The 16,186-nt window shown below is 40.1% G+C and overlaps 1 protein-coding gene across 7 annotated transcripts in view; it reads left to right on the plus strand.

The window, feature by feature from the left end:
- The window catches only part of CACNB2 (calcium voltage-gated channel auxiliary subunit beta 2), a 396,121-nt gene that overhangs the window by 332,067 nt on the left and 47,868 nt on the right, over nt 1-16,186 (plus strand). For all 7 annotated transcript variants that reach the window (XM_073334164.1, XM_073334157.1, XM_073334158.1 and 4 more), the window contains 3 exons: nt 2,329-2,451; nt 7,050-7,186; nt 14,986-15,062. In XM_073334164.1, the coding sequence (XP_073190265.1) occupies nt 2,329-2,451; nt 7,050-7,186; nt 14,986-15,062 (337 nt within the window). The remainder of the gene's footprint in view (nt 1-2,328; nt 2,452-7,049; nt 7,187-14,985; nt 15,063-16,186) is intronic.

Consider the following 16,186-nt stretch of genomic DNA (forward strand, 5'->3'; position numbering starts at 1 on the left):
TGTGTGTGTCTCTCTCTCACATGCATGACTGCCCAGCCCCCCCGTCCTATGATTTTCGTCTCTACTGGCTGGTCCGGATCCCTGAAATGACCTGCCTATGCTGTCAGGGAGGGATGTGTGACTGCTCTTGCAGCTTCCCTTTGCTTCCCCATCAGAAGTCATTTTTCTGTGGAGAAGCAAAGAAAACTGTGGGGTACATGAATTCTGCACACATGCAGGGACACAGAACTCCCCCAGGAGTAGTCATTAACACGAATGAGTTTCTACTACCTGGATAATGTTTGCTTTAACATTGCTTTGGGAATCCACATTTTTTACTTTCATGACTTGGGTTTTTAAAATGTGTACATTAATGTTGCATTTACATAGGTTTTCGTACATTTAATTGTTTGTTAACAATGGTTGTTATATTTTGTCACTTAGTCTCACTGTACCACTAACCTTAAAGTATGGTTTTACTCTGGGAAGTGACTAGTAAAGTTGGCACCTTCTTACTCAACAGATGTGCTCTCTAGGCCTGATCCTGTACCATTGACTTAAATGAGCTGTGATACAGCATGGCCAGAGGGCATCAGGAGTGTGATAGAGGGGATATATGTAAGCCCCAGGATGATGAGAGCCTTATTCCCTGTAGAGGGAAGAGAGGTTGTTATAGATTAATTAGAGCACCTGAAGTCAGTCACCTGATAAAAAAAACCCTGCTTCAATCAGACAGTTGGAGCAGAGTGGTTTGGTGTTGGAGCAGAGAGCAGTTTGAAGGAGAGCAGAGTTTGGATAAGTGCTGTGGCAGGCCAGAAGACCAAGACCCTAAGTGGCGGCCAGTACATTCCTCGGCCTGCGCTGCTTCCGGCAGCTCCCATTGGCCTGGAGCAGCGAACTGCGGCCACTGGGAGCCGCGATTGGCCGAACCTGCGGATGCGGCAGGCAAACAAACTGGCCCGGCCCGCCAGGGGCTTTCCCTGCACAGGCAGTGGAACAAGTTTGGGAACCACTGCCCTAGGTAAAGGGAAACCCGGCTTGTGCAGAGCAGAGGGACTCCACATACACAAGGGGTTGGGAGAAACCTGGCCCAAGCAGAGAGAGTGCAGGAAGCCCCACAAACTGAAGGGCCAGAGGGGGAAGTAGCTCAGGGGAAGGAATCGCTAGTTCAAGTGGTTTGCCGCTATCCCTAGGGCCCCTGGGTTGGGAACCGGAGTAGAGGGCGGGCCCGAGTCCCTCCCTCTCCACTCCCCTTCTTTGGGATACTAGTGGGACAGTTAATACCCCAGATCAGGGGCGAGAAACGGCTCCCTGAACCCTCCCCCCGCAAAAGAAGAGAAAGTGCAGGACCCATCATAGCAGTGCCGGCAATTTGCCACAGAGCATAGAATCAAACCCTCTTTGCATATTTAAGGGCATTTCATCTCAAAAATATTTTAATGCATAATATTATACATAAGCATAACGCATAATAGCGTAAGTGTAGACTGCAGACCTGCTCACTTTAAAATAAGTTTTCTCTAGTATTTTCTCCTTTTTGCACTGCAAAGCCAACACAGCTATGAGAGAGTTCCAACTGCAATCAACTTCTGATCATGGTTAAATTTGCAACTCTCTTGTAAGTGAGGGCAGAACTAGACTGAAGAATGTTTTAGTGGTGTTAATGCATTAGCTAAAATGAACTTTGAGATCCAGAGTGAGTCTGCAGTACTAGTGGCTAAAAATACATCCTTTCATTCATAAAATGAGAAAATATGTAACAATTGAGATAAAATAAACATGGAACTTCAGAATGCTGTTTTTATACAGGTACTTTTCAGTGTAGGAAACACTTTAAGCTACTTTAAGCACCAAGAGAAGAGTGCTGGGCTATTTAATAGATGGAAAAGTCTTGGGGCCATGTAATTCTCAATGTAATACTGTGATGGTGAGCTTTTAAGGACATGTTGTACCTAATGTATGCTGTAAATGGACATTTTGACCTAAGATTTCAGTAGCGACAAGCTACTTCGGGTGCTTCAGTTTCTGGATGCCCAAAATCACTAGTCGTTTTAGAAAATTCAAATTATATTTCTGCATGAACATTACTAACGATTCTATTGCTTTGAAACTGAATGTCAGCTGTTTTTCTCAAGTGAAATTGTTAGAATATACCTGTTATAGTCACATTGTGAACAAAAAATATTTTGAGTAGAGCAGTTCTTAAATTTCATAAGTTTTATGGCATGTGGTTTTTGCTGTGTTAATTGGGAGAATTAACTTCCAGGAAGATATATCAATAACTCTATATCTGACTCTATAGGATTGAGAAAGAAAATGTTCAAAATCTGCTTACCTTTTATCCTGCAGACAAAACCTGTTGCATTTGCAGTCCGGACAAATGTCGGCTATAGTGCAGGACATGATGATGATGTCCCAGTTCCAGGCATGGCCATCTCATTTGAAGCAAAAGATTTTCTCCATGTTAAAGAAGTAAGTAAAACTTGCAGCTGTTTTCACTATTTTATTAATAATAATAACAATAATAGCCCTTAACATCAACATAGCACTTTACATTTTCAAAGCACTGTACAAATATTACCAAAATGGAACAATGCAACAGGATTTATAGCTTCCTGGAAATATTGTGCTCATTGTATATGATCTCTTGCACATTCTGTTTTCAAGTGCATAACATTTGAAAAGAAAATGATGATGTTCTCTGATGATTGTATCACTTTTGTTGGCTTTAAAACAAATCTAGTTCTGCAATCTGCACGTTCAATTATGTAATCTCTGCAGGGATTCACTGTCCTCACACTATAGGGATTGGTTCTGATTTAGCAGCCAACAGTTACTTCTCTCTAATGCTTGTGAAAAAATTCCTTGGCCCTATTTTTTTTTTCTGGAGTACCTTCATTGATTTCAGTTAATTATATTATATCATAGATAGCATTTAAATATATAGTTATAAGAAATTAGACAGTAAATAAACAATGTAATAACTATCAATATGCTTATGCTAGCCTCCCAAGTGACTATCTAATCACGTTGTCTGTGCCATTGGTCTATCCTTTCTCCCAATCAGTTTTTGGAAAATTTTTACACAGGCACAAAGGAAGTTTCATATCCACAAATCTTCCTTCTTTCTCCCTTTCTTGCAAGAAAAAAATGTGGAAGGTCAACATCTGAAGTAAATAATTTTAAAACTTTCTCTGGGAAGCCACCTGGTACAGGCTTCCGTTGCTCTCTTCTGAATCTATTTCCTGAATCTAAGTCCCCAGCTCCCTGGCAGTGTGCCCCAGGGTGCTTTTGCCCCAAGGTGATCTTCCCAAGAGCCCCCAAAATTGGACACTTGTGACAGGGCACAACAATTCCTATTACTCACTGATGCAGTAGTCTTAATAAACAAATTTCTGTTTATTGAGGCTGCAGGATAGCAGTAAATGGGAGGTGTTTATGCACTGTTGTTATTGTATAATGATTTTTTGTCCAGGCTAGTTGTAAGCATAACTGCTATGCTTTTGCAAAATTGCTTCTTTTCTCTCATGGTTGACTGCTGAAGTGATCTGCCTCCTGTGAAATTGTCATTAACTGTGGAAGAGGCAGAAAAGCTGGGAGTCAGCATAAAAATGATTGGAACAATTCATCTGTACATGTGTAAAAACATCTCGAGCTTCTTTGAAATCATCCGAATTTCACTCCTGCGGAGAGACAAGGAATTCAGTTGTTGTTATTAATGGTAGTATCTATGAGGAGGGTAGGTGCTTTTCCCAGCATTCATGGAACAGTCATCCCCAAAGGAATTCTCAATGGATAGACAGAAAGCTAGACAGAGATTAGGGAAAGGGAACAATAAATAGAGATTTTAGTCCATTTTACATTGGTGATTAATGATTAATTTTCCCGTGAAACATGAAACACAAATAAAAGGGAATAATTCAGATTCAAAGGGTGCACGATGAAGAAAAAAATCTTGTCTGAAATCCTCTATAATTTATCCTATGTAATATCTTCAGTGACACAAAGGGATTTGCATTAAGAATTTTGAGGAACAGAATCATGGCAACACTTCAGCATTTTTCACATACACCCACAAAATGGGATTGTAACTAATACTGTCATACAAAACTGCAATTTCAGTTTTAATTGACTTCACATGTGGACAGAGTTGGCACCGGGGTTTGTTGCAGGGTTTGGTTCCTGGGTTGGTGTTTTTGTTGTGTGGTGTGTAGTTGCTGGTGAGTATTTGCTTCCGGTTGGGGGCTGTCTGAAAGCGAGGACTGGCCTGTCTCCCAAGGTCTGTGAGAGTGAGGGATCGCCCTTCAGGATCGGTTGTAGATCCTTGATGATGCATTGGAGAGGTTTTAGTTGGGGTCTGTAGGTGATGGCTAGTGGCGTTCTGTTACTTTCTTTGTTGGGCCTGTCTTGTAGTAAGGGACTTCTGGGTACCCTTCTGGCTCTGTCAATCTGTTCCTTCACTTCAGCAGGTGGGTATAGCAGTTGTAAGAATGCTTGATAGAAATCCTGTAGATGTTTGTCTCTGTCTGAGGGATTGGAGCAAATGCAGTTGTATCTTAGAGCTTGATGTAGACAATGGATCGTGTGATGTGGTCTGGATGAAAGCTGGAGGCATGTAGGTAAGTATAGCAGTCAGTTGGTTTCCAGTATAGGGTGGTGTTTATGTGACCATCGCTTATTAGCACTGTAGTGTCTAGGAAGTGGACCTCTTGCGTGGACTGGTTCAGACTGAGATTGATGGTGGGGTGGAAATTGTTGAAATCCTGGTGGAATTCCTCAAGGGCCTCCTTCCCATGGGTGCACATGATAAAGATGTCATCAATGTAGCGGAAGTAGAGTAGGGGCGTTAGGGGATGAGAGCTGAGGAAGCGTTGTTCTAAGTCAGCCATAAAAATGTTGGCATACTGTGGGGCTATGCGGGTACTCATAGCAGCCCCGCTGACTACTGGTCCTGTCTCTGAGGAGTGATTAGTATCTATTGCTCCTGAGTAAGGAAGAAGAACCCAATCGGAAATTAACCTCTCCAGTGGTACAATTCTCTACATTGAATTAGTAACAAATTTCCTCTCTACCAACCTCAGCTTGAATTCTGTAAATATGATATAAGGTGAGGTAAAGTACACCTTTCTATACCAAAAACCACCCATATAGTCACTCTTTGGTTAGTGGGTGGTGTTTCAGTGCTTTCATGTCTGGTCAGGATTCCCCCAAAGCAGTTGACTTTAATTCCTGTTAGTGTTTTATTCAGTACTCTGCCAGGGTTGCTGATTCGGTGCCCTTTCTGGCCACACCCCTTTGGCCAGTGCTGTTTGCTTTTACAGTGACCTCTTATAGTCTCTCACACCTTTGCACTGCCACAGACAGGACCCATATCCTGCTGCCAAGGCCTTCTACTAGTGTTTGTAATATTGAAGTAATTTTAGCATGTTGTTATTGGTCACAATGTTATAAAGTCCCTTTTTAAAATTCTGTTACAGTATTTGACTGTGATACATTGCAGCAGTGAATTCTTTGGGCTGATTGTCCACTGACTTCTGTGTGAAGAAACATTTTCTAAAAATATTGCCCTTCTGTGGCTCTTTCCTATCTCTACCACTGGAAGATATCACTATATCATATTGTCTTTAAAGAGTTAATCTTTGGCAGGAAGTTCACGTTTGAAGTTACTGTGCATCCTACAAAGATACTATATAGACCCTTACTTCCTGTTGATTCACCTGTTCTCTCATTCACAAAGACAGGAGCCAGTGGCATGAATGCAGCATTATGCAGTCAGGCTAATTACAGAGCATCAGACTTGTGTTTACTTGCTAGTTAAATAAGTTGACTTAAAATTTGTCTCAGGCATCACAAAAATTCCACAGAAGTGACCAAAATTGAACACAGTACTCCAAATAACAGTGTGTGTCATTGTTCCATTCCCATTATATTCTGAATTACCTTTATTTCCTTTTTAAAGGTACCCAGGCATACTGTTTGCTCTTCTAACTCCTGCACATTGGTTAATATTATATTGAATTACATTTTGTCTCATATGCACCAAAACATCAAAATCAGTCAATTAACTTTGTATTAGATAAAGAAAATTCAGTCCAAAATAAACTCATACATTCTGTTCATAAATGATCAAAAACACCTGATAGCATGTGCACACGATTCCCAGAAAGCTGAACATGGGACCTATCCAATGCTGGAACAAAGTTAGTCTAATGGGTGAGGGATAAAAAGTAACAGCTCTTCTTTGTCGAGCTGTGTGGTAGTGGAAGCTGATACGAATGAAGCGTGGCTCTAACTGATCTGTTCACTGTTACATGTATGCATAAAGTGACATTCTGTTAACTGGGATGTCTTGTATGCTAAACCTACTTTGTAACTTTTCCATTCATACAAAAATATTATAAAATATTTCTCAATTTTTGTCTGTTCATGTGGATGTGGATATGTTACAGTTCATTAGAATATACCATACAGATAGATCAGGAATAAGGACGGGGGGGGGGGGGGAGGTAGGAATGGCAAAGTCTCAGAGCATATGATGGAGCAGAGGGTGAGTTTTGCAGAGTAGAGTTTTATATGCCAAGTAAAGAGTTGGAAGTCATGGGCTATGTCCAGGAAAAATAAGCCTCAAGAGACAGGCTTTGAAGTGTTAGGAAGTTGCGGGGGCGTTACAGATGGTAGGAGCAGAATGGAAGAGGTATCTATTGTCCACTGTAGAGAGAGACAAGGTGGGAGAAAAGGAGGAATGCTGGTATTTGAAAAGCATAGAGAACAACCTGTAAAATGGAAAGGGTTGAATTGGAGAGGTGGAGGGGAACTCAAATTGATGGAGAATCATGAAGACTAAGAGAGAGAGTTTTTGCATTTTAATTGTTTGCAAGTTATAATTATTCTTAAAAGTATTTCTGAAAATTCCCAGGACTCTGCATAGCCATAATAGTCTAGTGCAGTGACTAACTGGGGAGGAATTATACAAAAAAGAATTGAGTGCAAATTGAAAAAAAGAGACTAAAATGAACCAATAATATTATTTTGTAATACATGTATTTTTTTTCATTTCTTTATATCTTTAGAAGTTTAACAATGACTGGTGGATAGGACGGTTGGTAAAAGAAGGCTGTGAAATAGGATTCATACCAAGTCCAGTCAAATTAGAAAACATGAGGATACAGCATGAACAAAGGGCAAAGCAAGGAAAATTCTACTCCAGGTAATAAAAATAAAGGCAAATTTTAAAATATCTTTGACTGTGATGTATAATTTAGGAATCATAACTGTAGATTCAAGGCATCCAATATTTCTTTATTGTTTTCTCTTTAGTTAATATAATTGTTAACTCTGAAAATTTTGAATTAATTAAGGAACACTGTCACAAAATAATAGTTTTAGTGGTCTGGTTTCACTGCTACTGTTAAGAAAAAGCAGGGAATATTGGTCTAAATGAGGACAATGTGCCACTCTCATTTCAAAGCGATAGAGTTATGCATTAGCCACACAGTACTTCTAACTAGTCTGTGTCAGCATTTCCAGTGTGAATCCTTAATTACAGGGGTGTTCAAGTCATGTAAAGATATCACTGGTGCTGAATTTTAGCTATCAAGGTCTTAACCTAAAAGTTCACAAAATGTTTTAAAATATGAGTTCATCCAAAACTCATTCTGTACTTTAGCTTTCCTTAAAAGTTAATGGGGACTCTTGAAATATATAAAATAGATAAACATGGGCAAACAAACTATGACCTGAAACAATTAAAAATATTCAATTAATATGAATCTCATATATTTAAGGAAAATTGTTGTTATGGTATGAGTTAAAAATATTATCAGCCTTAACTTTGCATGTTTGATTTTCAGAGATGAGTTTCACAATTGTGTGAATCCAATTTGTATGCACATATACAGTTGTGTGTGCAAACTGGGTACTTGCACATAGATAGGGCCAACAAGATACCTAACTGTGCACATATATCACCACTGCAAATGCAAATTGGTATCTGTGTATGCAAATTTGGTGTGCAAAAGTGCAGTTTACTTACATTGAAAATCAGACTCTCTGAATTTCTTAGCATTTTGTAATTTGTTTTCACAGCTTTATAGCTATTTCCAACACTAGTTTAGTTTAGAATTCACAGAGAATGGTGAGATAGACTTATGAACTGAAAGCAGAATCTGCACTTCTGGAAATACCTTTTTCTCAAGGAAAATGCTTTCCTATCTCGGACTATACATACTTGTCCGCCTAACAAAATGTTTTTTTCTCTGTCAGTACAACTTTTACAGTACATCTTATATTGGATGTTGTGTGCCTATTATCACTGAGGTCTGACTATGTGTTCAGCATTGCCTAAAATTAAACATACAGTATCTCCAAGTATACCTCAGTATCAAGATGCCGTAAGGATACACTATCTACTGTAGTATATCTAGTGCAGTGTTTATCCTCATAAGTATGTCAACAAATTTCGTGGCAAATACCACTCATCCCTTCTCTCGTATAAAGGGCTCTAATTGCAGTAAAACATGGTGTTTTCACTATTTGTGGGTGGGTTTGCAGAGAGCATGGATGGAAGCTGAATGTCACGGACGCCCTTTGTGCTCTGTTTTAAAGGGAAGCATTGCTGAGGATCAGGAATGCTGTGAGAGCACGGGCAACTGTAGACCTAAGGTAGCAGCAGTGGCCATGGAATAACTATTGTGTAACTCCACAGTCTTGAGTGGGGAGAATTCATTTCCCTCAAAACCACATAGAGCTCTTCAGCACACCAGCCTGGTGTTGACCAAAGCATTTGTCTCTTCCTGATTTTAAAGCTCTTCATTCTCCTGAAGTTCTGGCTGACATTGCTGCTATCTTAGATTGGTATACTTATTTTATTCTTCACATAGGAAAAAAAAGACCAGTGATAAATTCAGTCTCTTATAAGAGGACACGGCATTCATATTTGCAATGGAAATGTAACCTTTTTCACCTACATTTTCAGATGCAGGTTAAAAAGTTAATGGGAGTCAAATGGCTAAAATACCATATGGTTCTCAGGAAATGTCAGGATTTAAATATAAAAACTAGCCTTTATCTGAATCTCACATCGTCTGGAGGCAGCCAATCAATCATGCAGCAAGAGGGAGAATATATAAATAAGGCTTTTCCAGAGGTACATGCTAGAACTGATCATCTCTTTGTAGCTCTGATGTCCCTGGCACATGGCAAATTGGAATTTGCATTGCATGAAGTTCTGAGTGCATTGAACAGCCTCCTCAGTAGACGGTGAACCAACCTACTCAGCTGTTCCAGTGGCCAGTAGCTGCCACTCTTCACTTGTCTTCTCTCTCCAGGCAGAATTTTAAGCTTCTCTCAGATAATGCTGTGTGCCAGTTTTGCAGCTGTTAAATTCAGCTTTGATTGCTTGTTGCATGTACTTTTCAGGTCTAGTAGCAGTAGTAAATTTACCTTGTTACTTTATTTAAATTAAAAAAAATATTTCTTGAAAGGGTCTGGCAGCACACCAAGGTTTCAAAGAACCAAGCAGTGGTGATACACTTCTTACTGTTGTCTCTCTTGCCTTTTTCTTGTTATCTTTTAGTTTGGGTCTCATTTTGAGTTTTGTTTTGTTTTGTTACCTTTGCTATCCAGGCATGTTGTCTTGTGTCCATTTTTCTTTTGTAGATACGGAAAATAGTCCTGTGGCTTCAAATATTTCCAGTGAGTGCCTGGTGTACTCAGCATACTGGTTTACATTCCTGTACTTGTGTCATTCACTGTGTTTGTAATGCCTTGGCAAGGATCACTATGCATTTGGATATAGGATCTTCTCCAGGATATCCCCTTCAGCTATCAGATATTAGGGCAAATACCTTGTGTTGTGTCTGGCCTTGTGATGCTTGCTTAAATCCAGAGCTAAGGCAGCATGAAAAGCCTTGAAGGAGGAGTCTTAGGCATAATCAGATGTGAGTGTAGTTCTCTCACTGGGCCACAAGCTTGTCTGTCAGAAACTGGCACCAATATGGCCTGAAAGGTCCAGGAGGAGTGCTTCAACATCCTGGGTGTCTTTGGAAGAGAAGGAAATGACCCTCCCGCTGAGGACCTGAACTATCCTGGGTTTTTTTAAATAAGAGGATAGATTAAATTGAGCTGTCTGAGGAGTTTTCAAGGACTCAAAAGTGGATGTTATGGTGTTTTTGGAAATGCATGCCCCGTGGATCTGGAGATAATGCTATCACATCTGGTTCTAGATCAGATTGTGATTAAATGTTTCTGCCAGTTATAGTTTCCATAACGGTACATGTATAAACTACTAAAGAAATTACTGCAGGTTCCATCTTATTCCTGATGGATATACGTAGTACCCATAAAAATCCACAGAGCTAACATACATCCTTCAGAACTCTTCTTGAAACTCTCCTATTCCATGATGTCTACCAACCCCCACACAAAACAAAACAAAACAACTTAACAGTGACTAAACTCTTGGTTCAGTGTCTATCACGTTGATCCATATTTCCTTATTGTTTCCTTGTCTTCCCTGCCTGTCTGTCTCCACCCATTGTCTCTTGTCTTATACTGAGATTGTAAGCTCTTTGGGGCAGCTTTTTGTATTTTCGTTTTGTGTTTGTACCCTAGCACAATGGTGTCCTGGTTCATGCCTAGACCTTACAGGCACTACAGAAATACAAATTAGTAATAACAATAACAACAACAACACAGGGGCCGTGTTAGTCATGGTTCAAATTAAAGCCTTCTTGAAACCTAAGTGTAGCATGATGTGAACTGGGAAGGGACAATTCAGCAGTCAGCAAGTGTTCAAATGTTGAGCTCAATTCTGATTTCAGTCAAGTCAAGCCAAAGTAAATACAGGCAGAGTTCACTGAGGAAAGTAGAGTCACTCTGGATTTACCTTGGTTTAACTAAAGTCAGGATGCAGTCCATTGTAATATGTTTGCAGTACCAAGGCACACTGCCACAGAAGATTCTTAATTATATTACCCCGAGGTTTCCATAGTTTCAGGCCAGACAGTGAGGAAGTGTCTCCTTATATCTGTCTGTCATGCCATCCAAGACTAACTTAATGATGGTTCAAGGACAGTTTGTGACACCGAGGTGACATATGTAAGTCCTTTGCGCAAATTACAGTGAACATCGATGTGTTCACTTCTGCAGGAGGTGGCTAGATTGTCCTCTAATGGTCAAGTTAGATTTAATTACCTTTCCTGGCTGAGATGGTGGGGGCCAATCCTATGAGTCTGAAAGTTTTGCCATTACCAACCAAGTCTCTGAATTTCATATCTTGATCTCTTTTGTCATGGCTCCTAGAGGACACAGACTAGTTAGCTAGATAGCTCAGATGAGATTTCTGAATCCCTAGTTTCTCAGGAGGAATCTACCAAAAAGATATACAAATTCAAATGGACCAGTTTTGTGGCTTAGTGTAAAGAGGGGCAAATAAACGCTTCATTTGCTCTACTCAAAAACTGTCTTATCTTCTAACCCCCAGTCTGGGTTAGAGACATCTTCCCTGTGAGAATTCTTAGCTCTGATTTGGGCTTTTCATAAACATGTATAAAGTACATTTGTTTCTGTTCAGACTCTGCTGAATACTGTGCTTGTCACTTAAAACATGACTGTAACCACTTACAGTTTTACTATATCTTCTAAATGTGAATGTTTAGAATGGATTGAGAGCAGCTTATCAGAAAGCCTCTTGCATTTTAAATTTGTAGCCCCTCCCGCAAAGTGCTCAAACCTCCTCCCTGGTGCTTCCTACTTGGCTTCTCCCCAGTCCTCCGATGGAGTGGGTCCTGGGTTCTTTGTCTGATGCTTAGTGCCTCCACCCAAGATGGCTCCTTACTGTGCCTGAGGGTGTTGTCCCTTGGGAAAATGAATAATGCTGCTGATGACCAAGAACCCAGTACACAAAGAAACAATGAAGTACATCAACCCAAACTCCAGCAATGGAATTCCACACCAAAAAGTAACAGTATTACACAGGGGACTTTAGAGGGAGCAGGAAAATACAATCTGAGGAAGGAAAGGGTTAGGGTTAACTAAAAAGTATTGGACACTAACCAACAAATTTTCCACCTCCCAACATTCACAGCTCTCTCCAACCCCCAGCTCCCTCCCTGGCACCTTCCCAGGAAAATGATATGCTGAGAGGTTGAGTCCTGAGGTGTGTGCTACAAAGCTGTGAATGTTGGCCAGTGTAAACAAAATGGGTTCCCTTAAGGTGTCTCCACACCTCGGTGGGGCAGAGTCCTCCTCTCCTGGCTCCTACCAGGCTCGCATGCTGCCTGGCCTGGAGTCCTGTGGAGGTCTCAGCTGGCTCTTTTTAGTTGACACTAGATCGGGGCTCTTCCATGCTGGACACAGTCTCCACAGAGCTGGAACTGCCTGACCCATGCAACTTTCCCACTGCAGTTCAAAAAGACTCCCCTTGTGGGGAATGGGAGGTAATCAGAGATTCGCTGAACTGTTCTGCTTCTTACTTTTGCAGCTCCCAGCCAGGAAAATCACCAAAATCAAGCCTGCTTGGTCCTAAAACTGCACCAAAAAAGGGGAGGAGGGGTGACTGGCAGTGTGAAAGTCATGGTGTCATGATGATGGGGGAGCTGTGTTTATGACACTGGGTGGGGCATAGTTCGGGGGGTGGGGAGCGGGAAGCAGCTCCAGAGTCGAGTGGGACAAAAAACCCAGATGTAACTGCATGAAAACAGAAAAGGAGTACTTGTGGCACCTTAGAGACTAACCAATTTATTAGAGCATAAGCTTAAGTGATAGGCTTAAATAGAGACTTGGAGTGGCTAAGTCATTATGCAAGGTAGCCTGTTTCCTCTTGTTTTTTCCTACCCCCCCCCCCAGATGTTCTGGTTTAACTTGGATTTAAACTTGAAGAGTGGTCAGTTTGGATGAGCTATTACCAGCAGGAGAGTGAGTTTGTGTGTGTATGGGGGTGGGGGGATGTGAGAAAACCTGGATTTGTGCAGGAAATAGCCCAACTTGATTGTCATGCACATTGTGTAAAGAGTTGTCACTTTGGATGGGCTATCACCAGCAGGAGAGTGAATTTGTGTGTGGGGGGGTGAAGGGTGAGAAAACCTGGATTTGTGCTGGAAATGGCCCACCTGATGATCACTTTAGATAAGCTATTACCAGCAGGACAGTGGGGTGGGAGGAGGTATTGGTTCATATTCTCTGTGTATATATAAAGTCTGCTGCAGTTTCCACGATATGCATCTGATGAAGTGAGCTGTAGCTCACGAAAGCTTATGCTCTAATAAATTGGTTAGTCTCTAAGGTGCCACAAGTACTCCTTTTCTTTTTGCGAATACAGACTAACACGGCTGTTACTCTGAAACCTGCATGAAAACAGTTGCCCAATATCAAAAATAAAAAGCCCAAAGTCACTTGCTATACACTAGTTTCGCTCACTGTCTCTCTAAGTTAGGCTGGCCCCCTCCCACTGAGTGGCTGAGCAGCCCTAGCTCATCATTTCCCCCATAAACTGCTTGCCCAGATCACACCATGTAAAAAGCCTTTGTATTGGCCTCAGCGGGAGTTTCTACTCCAATCCCTCCCTACCCATGACTCCAAGTGTGCCGGGAAATTGTGTCAGAGGGATCTGGCAGCCATTCCAGTTGAAGTCCCTTGGGTAGGATCACCTACAGCTGACAAACTCTACGTGGGGGTTACAGAGGGTCAGGCTCCAGTTGCTGATCCACTTTATGCTACATTTCTAAACGATAAGCTGGTATTGCAGATCAACCCTTCATTCCCAACAAAGGTAATCTTAAAGTTCTATTTTAATCAGTCAGTTATTCTGCAGATATTATTTTCATGTCCATCTTGGAAAAGTTGTTCTCTACAAGCTTTATGCTGGAGAAAACTAAAGCCCTAAGAAAATGTAGCCATCTTTTTTCTTTTACATAAACATTTAGGAATTGCCTTGGACCATTAGTCCATCTAATCCAGTATCTTGTCTCTGATGCTATTTACTACCAGGTTCTTCAGAAGAAGATGCAAGAAATCCTATACTAAATATTTATGGCACAAACTGCTAATAGGGGAATGTTCTTCCTAATCTCTGTCAATTAGTGGGGTTGTGCCATGAATCATAAACCAGTTATCCAGTTAGTTGTTCTATTTTTCTAGGTAAATAAAATTTGTTTTTTTAATATTGTTACTGAGGAATCTAGTTTCTATTTGAGGCAAGTGTTTGTTTTGTTAATAATTAACAAGCTTCCAGAAACATCTCTGGAGATTCTTAGTTTCTGTATAATTGGGATACTATTGTAATTTACACTGTTTTGAAGAAAAGGAACATTTCTTACCTGTAATGCTCTCTCTATCTCTCACTGCCCACACACACACACCCCTACACACAGCACCTTTCCATCAGAGTTTTGGATTATGTTGTTTTGATTGTTAGTTTATTTGAACATTTTAAAAAGAAGTGAGAAGTAACAGGTATTGACCATTGGAAAGCCAAAGCAAATACCATAAGAGGTGTACATCTGGTGATGAGGCATTTCCATTCAGAACTTTGAGCTGTGGATATTCCAACCTTGCATTTGCCAAAGGTACTAGTTCCACATAGTGATGATCAATTGTTGTGTGTGCTTTTGAAAATAATATTTTTTCTTCCTTGAGAACTACTATCAGCAGTTCTGAGAGAAAGTATATGAAGGCAAAAATTTTAATCTGTATGTCCAATGGATTTACTGAAAATGTTCATATTAAGATCACAATGAAAGTAGGTATATCTTCCTAGTAGATATAACTACCAGCAGAATAAATCATTAGGCATTAAAACTGGACCAATATGGAAACAAATTGATGTGTACAATCCCTCAGTCCCCAAAGTGTGCATACATTTTATTTAAAGTGTAAATTTACACTGAGAGCAGGAATACTGCCTGTCTTTGTTTAGTGACCCATCTGATAGTTTGAAAGAGAGAGAATGAATACATTCTTGATTTACTACTGATAAGACTTTTAACACTGATTTCTTGTGTACTCTAGTAAATCAGGAGGAAATTCATCATCCAGTTTGGGTGACATAGTACCTAGTTCCAGAAAATCAACGCCTCCATCATCTGGTAAGTAGGTCACTAGCCTTTAGACAACCTGTTTATAGAATTGTGTTTAGTCATTTAAGATTTACACTACTTTGTGTTATACTTTTTAAACTGAGTTGGAGAAAGGGTCTTCCTAACTTTTAGTCTCCTGTGGCACAGTGGCAGGTGGTTGTCACGTGAGACTGGTTTGCGTCTGTGCTGGAGATGAGGGAATTGGACAAATTCGTTCTTGCCTCTGCCTGGCTAGTTCATGCAGTGATATGGTTGTTATCAAATCTGTTCAACTGCTGTCTTGATTTCACTATGACGTTATGTTATAAAATCATGGGGGATGTGTGTGTGTGTGGGGGGGGGAAATTAGGCTGGAAAAATAAGGTGAAATTAAACCTTTCCAGAACTTGTGCCCTTCTAAAGTTGTGTGATTTGTCAGCTGTTGCTGTTTTATACTAGGACAGTCAAAGTTTTCTCCTGAGCAATTCCTGATGAGTGAGGATAATCTTCTAGTACCGGTAAGAAGAAGGTGCTGAGATGAATCAGGAATATCTTATCCTACAAACACACCACAAACTACATAATTTTATAACATCAGGAGCTTTTATTTGCACAATTTTGATAGGTTTTACAAAGCAGATCATGACTCAATTCTTGTAGATTTGTTTTACTTTCTTGATGCAGAATTCTTTTTAATAAATGCTTCTTTGCATTTAGAGCACCAACAGACACATTTGAACTTAGTTTAGGTTATGATCAAGTGGCATTAAGCAATTGCACTTATGAGTTTCACCAGCATGCTAAGAATAGCTAGTTTAATTAAAAGAAACTGGGACATGACCGGTTATCTTGAACAGAATCCCAACGAGTTTGTGTGCAAAAAGAAAGAAAGAAAGAAAGAAAGAAAGAAAGAAAGAAAGAAAGAAAGAAAGAAAGAAAGAAAGAAAGAAAGAAAGAAAGAAAGAAAGAAAGAGAATTTGGGAGTTTTCATTGTTATGTCAGTTGGTTGAAAAGAAATATTTCTTTTATATTCAAATACCTAAACTTCCTAAAATATTTTTGTATAATTTTAACTACTAAATTAAGAGATAGAAGTGTATTAAAGCCCTAGCACTGTGTTAAGGGATACTGTGTTGCTGGATGTTTTATCTTTT

Source organism: Lepidochelys kempii, chromosome 2, assembly GCF_965140265.1.
Source record: "Lepidochelys kempii isolate rLepKem1 chromosome 2, rLepKem1.hap2, whole genome shotgun sequence".
In the NCBI taxonomy this organism is placed as follows: Eukaryota; Metazoa; Chordata; order Testudines; family Cheloniidae; genus Lepidochelys; species Lepidochelys kempii.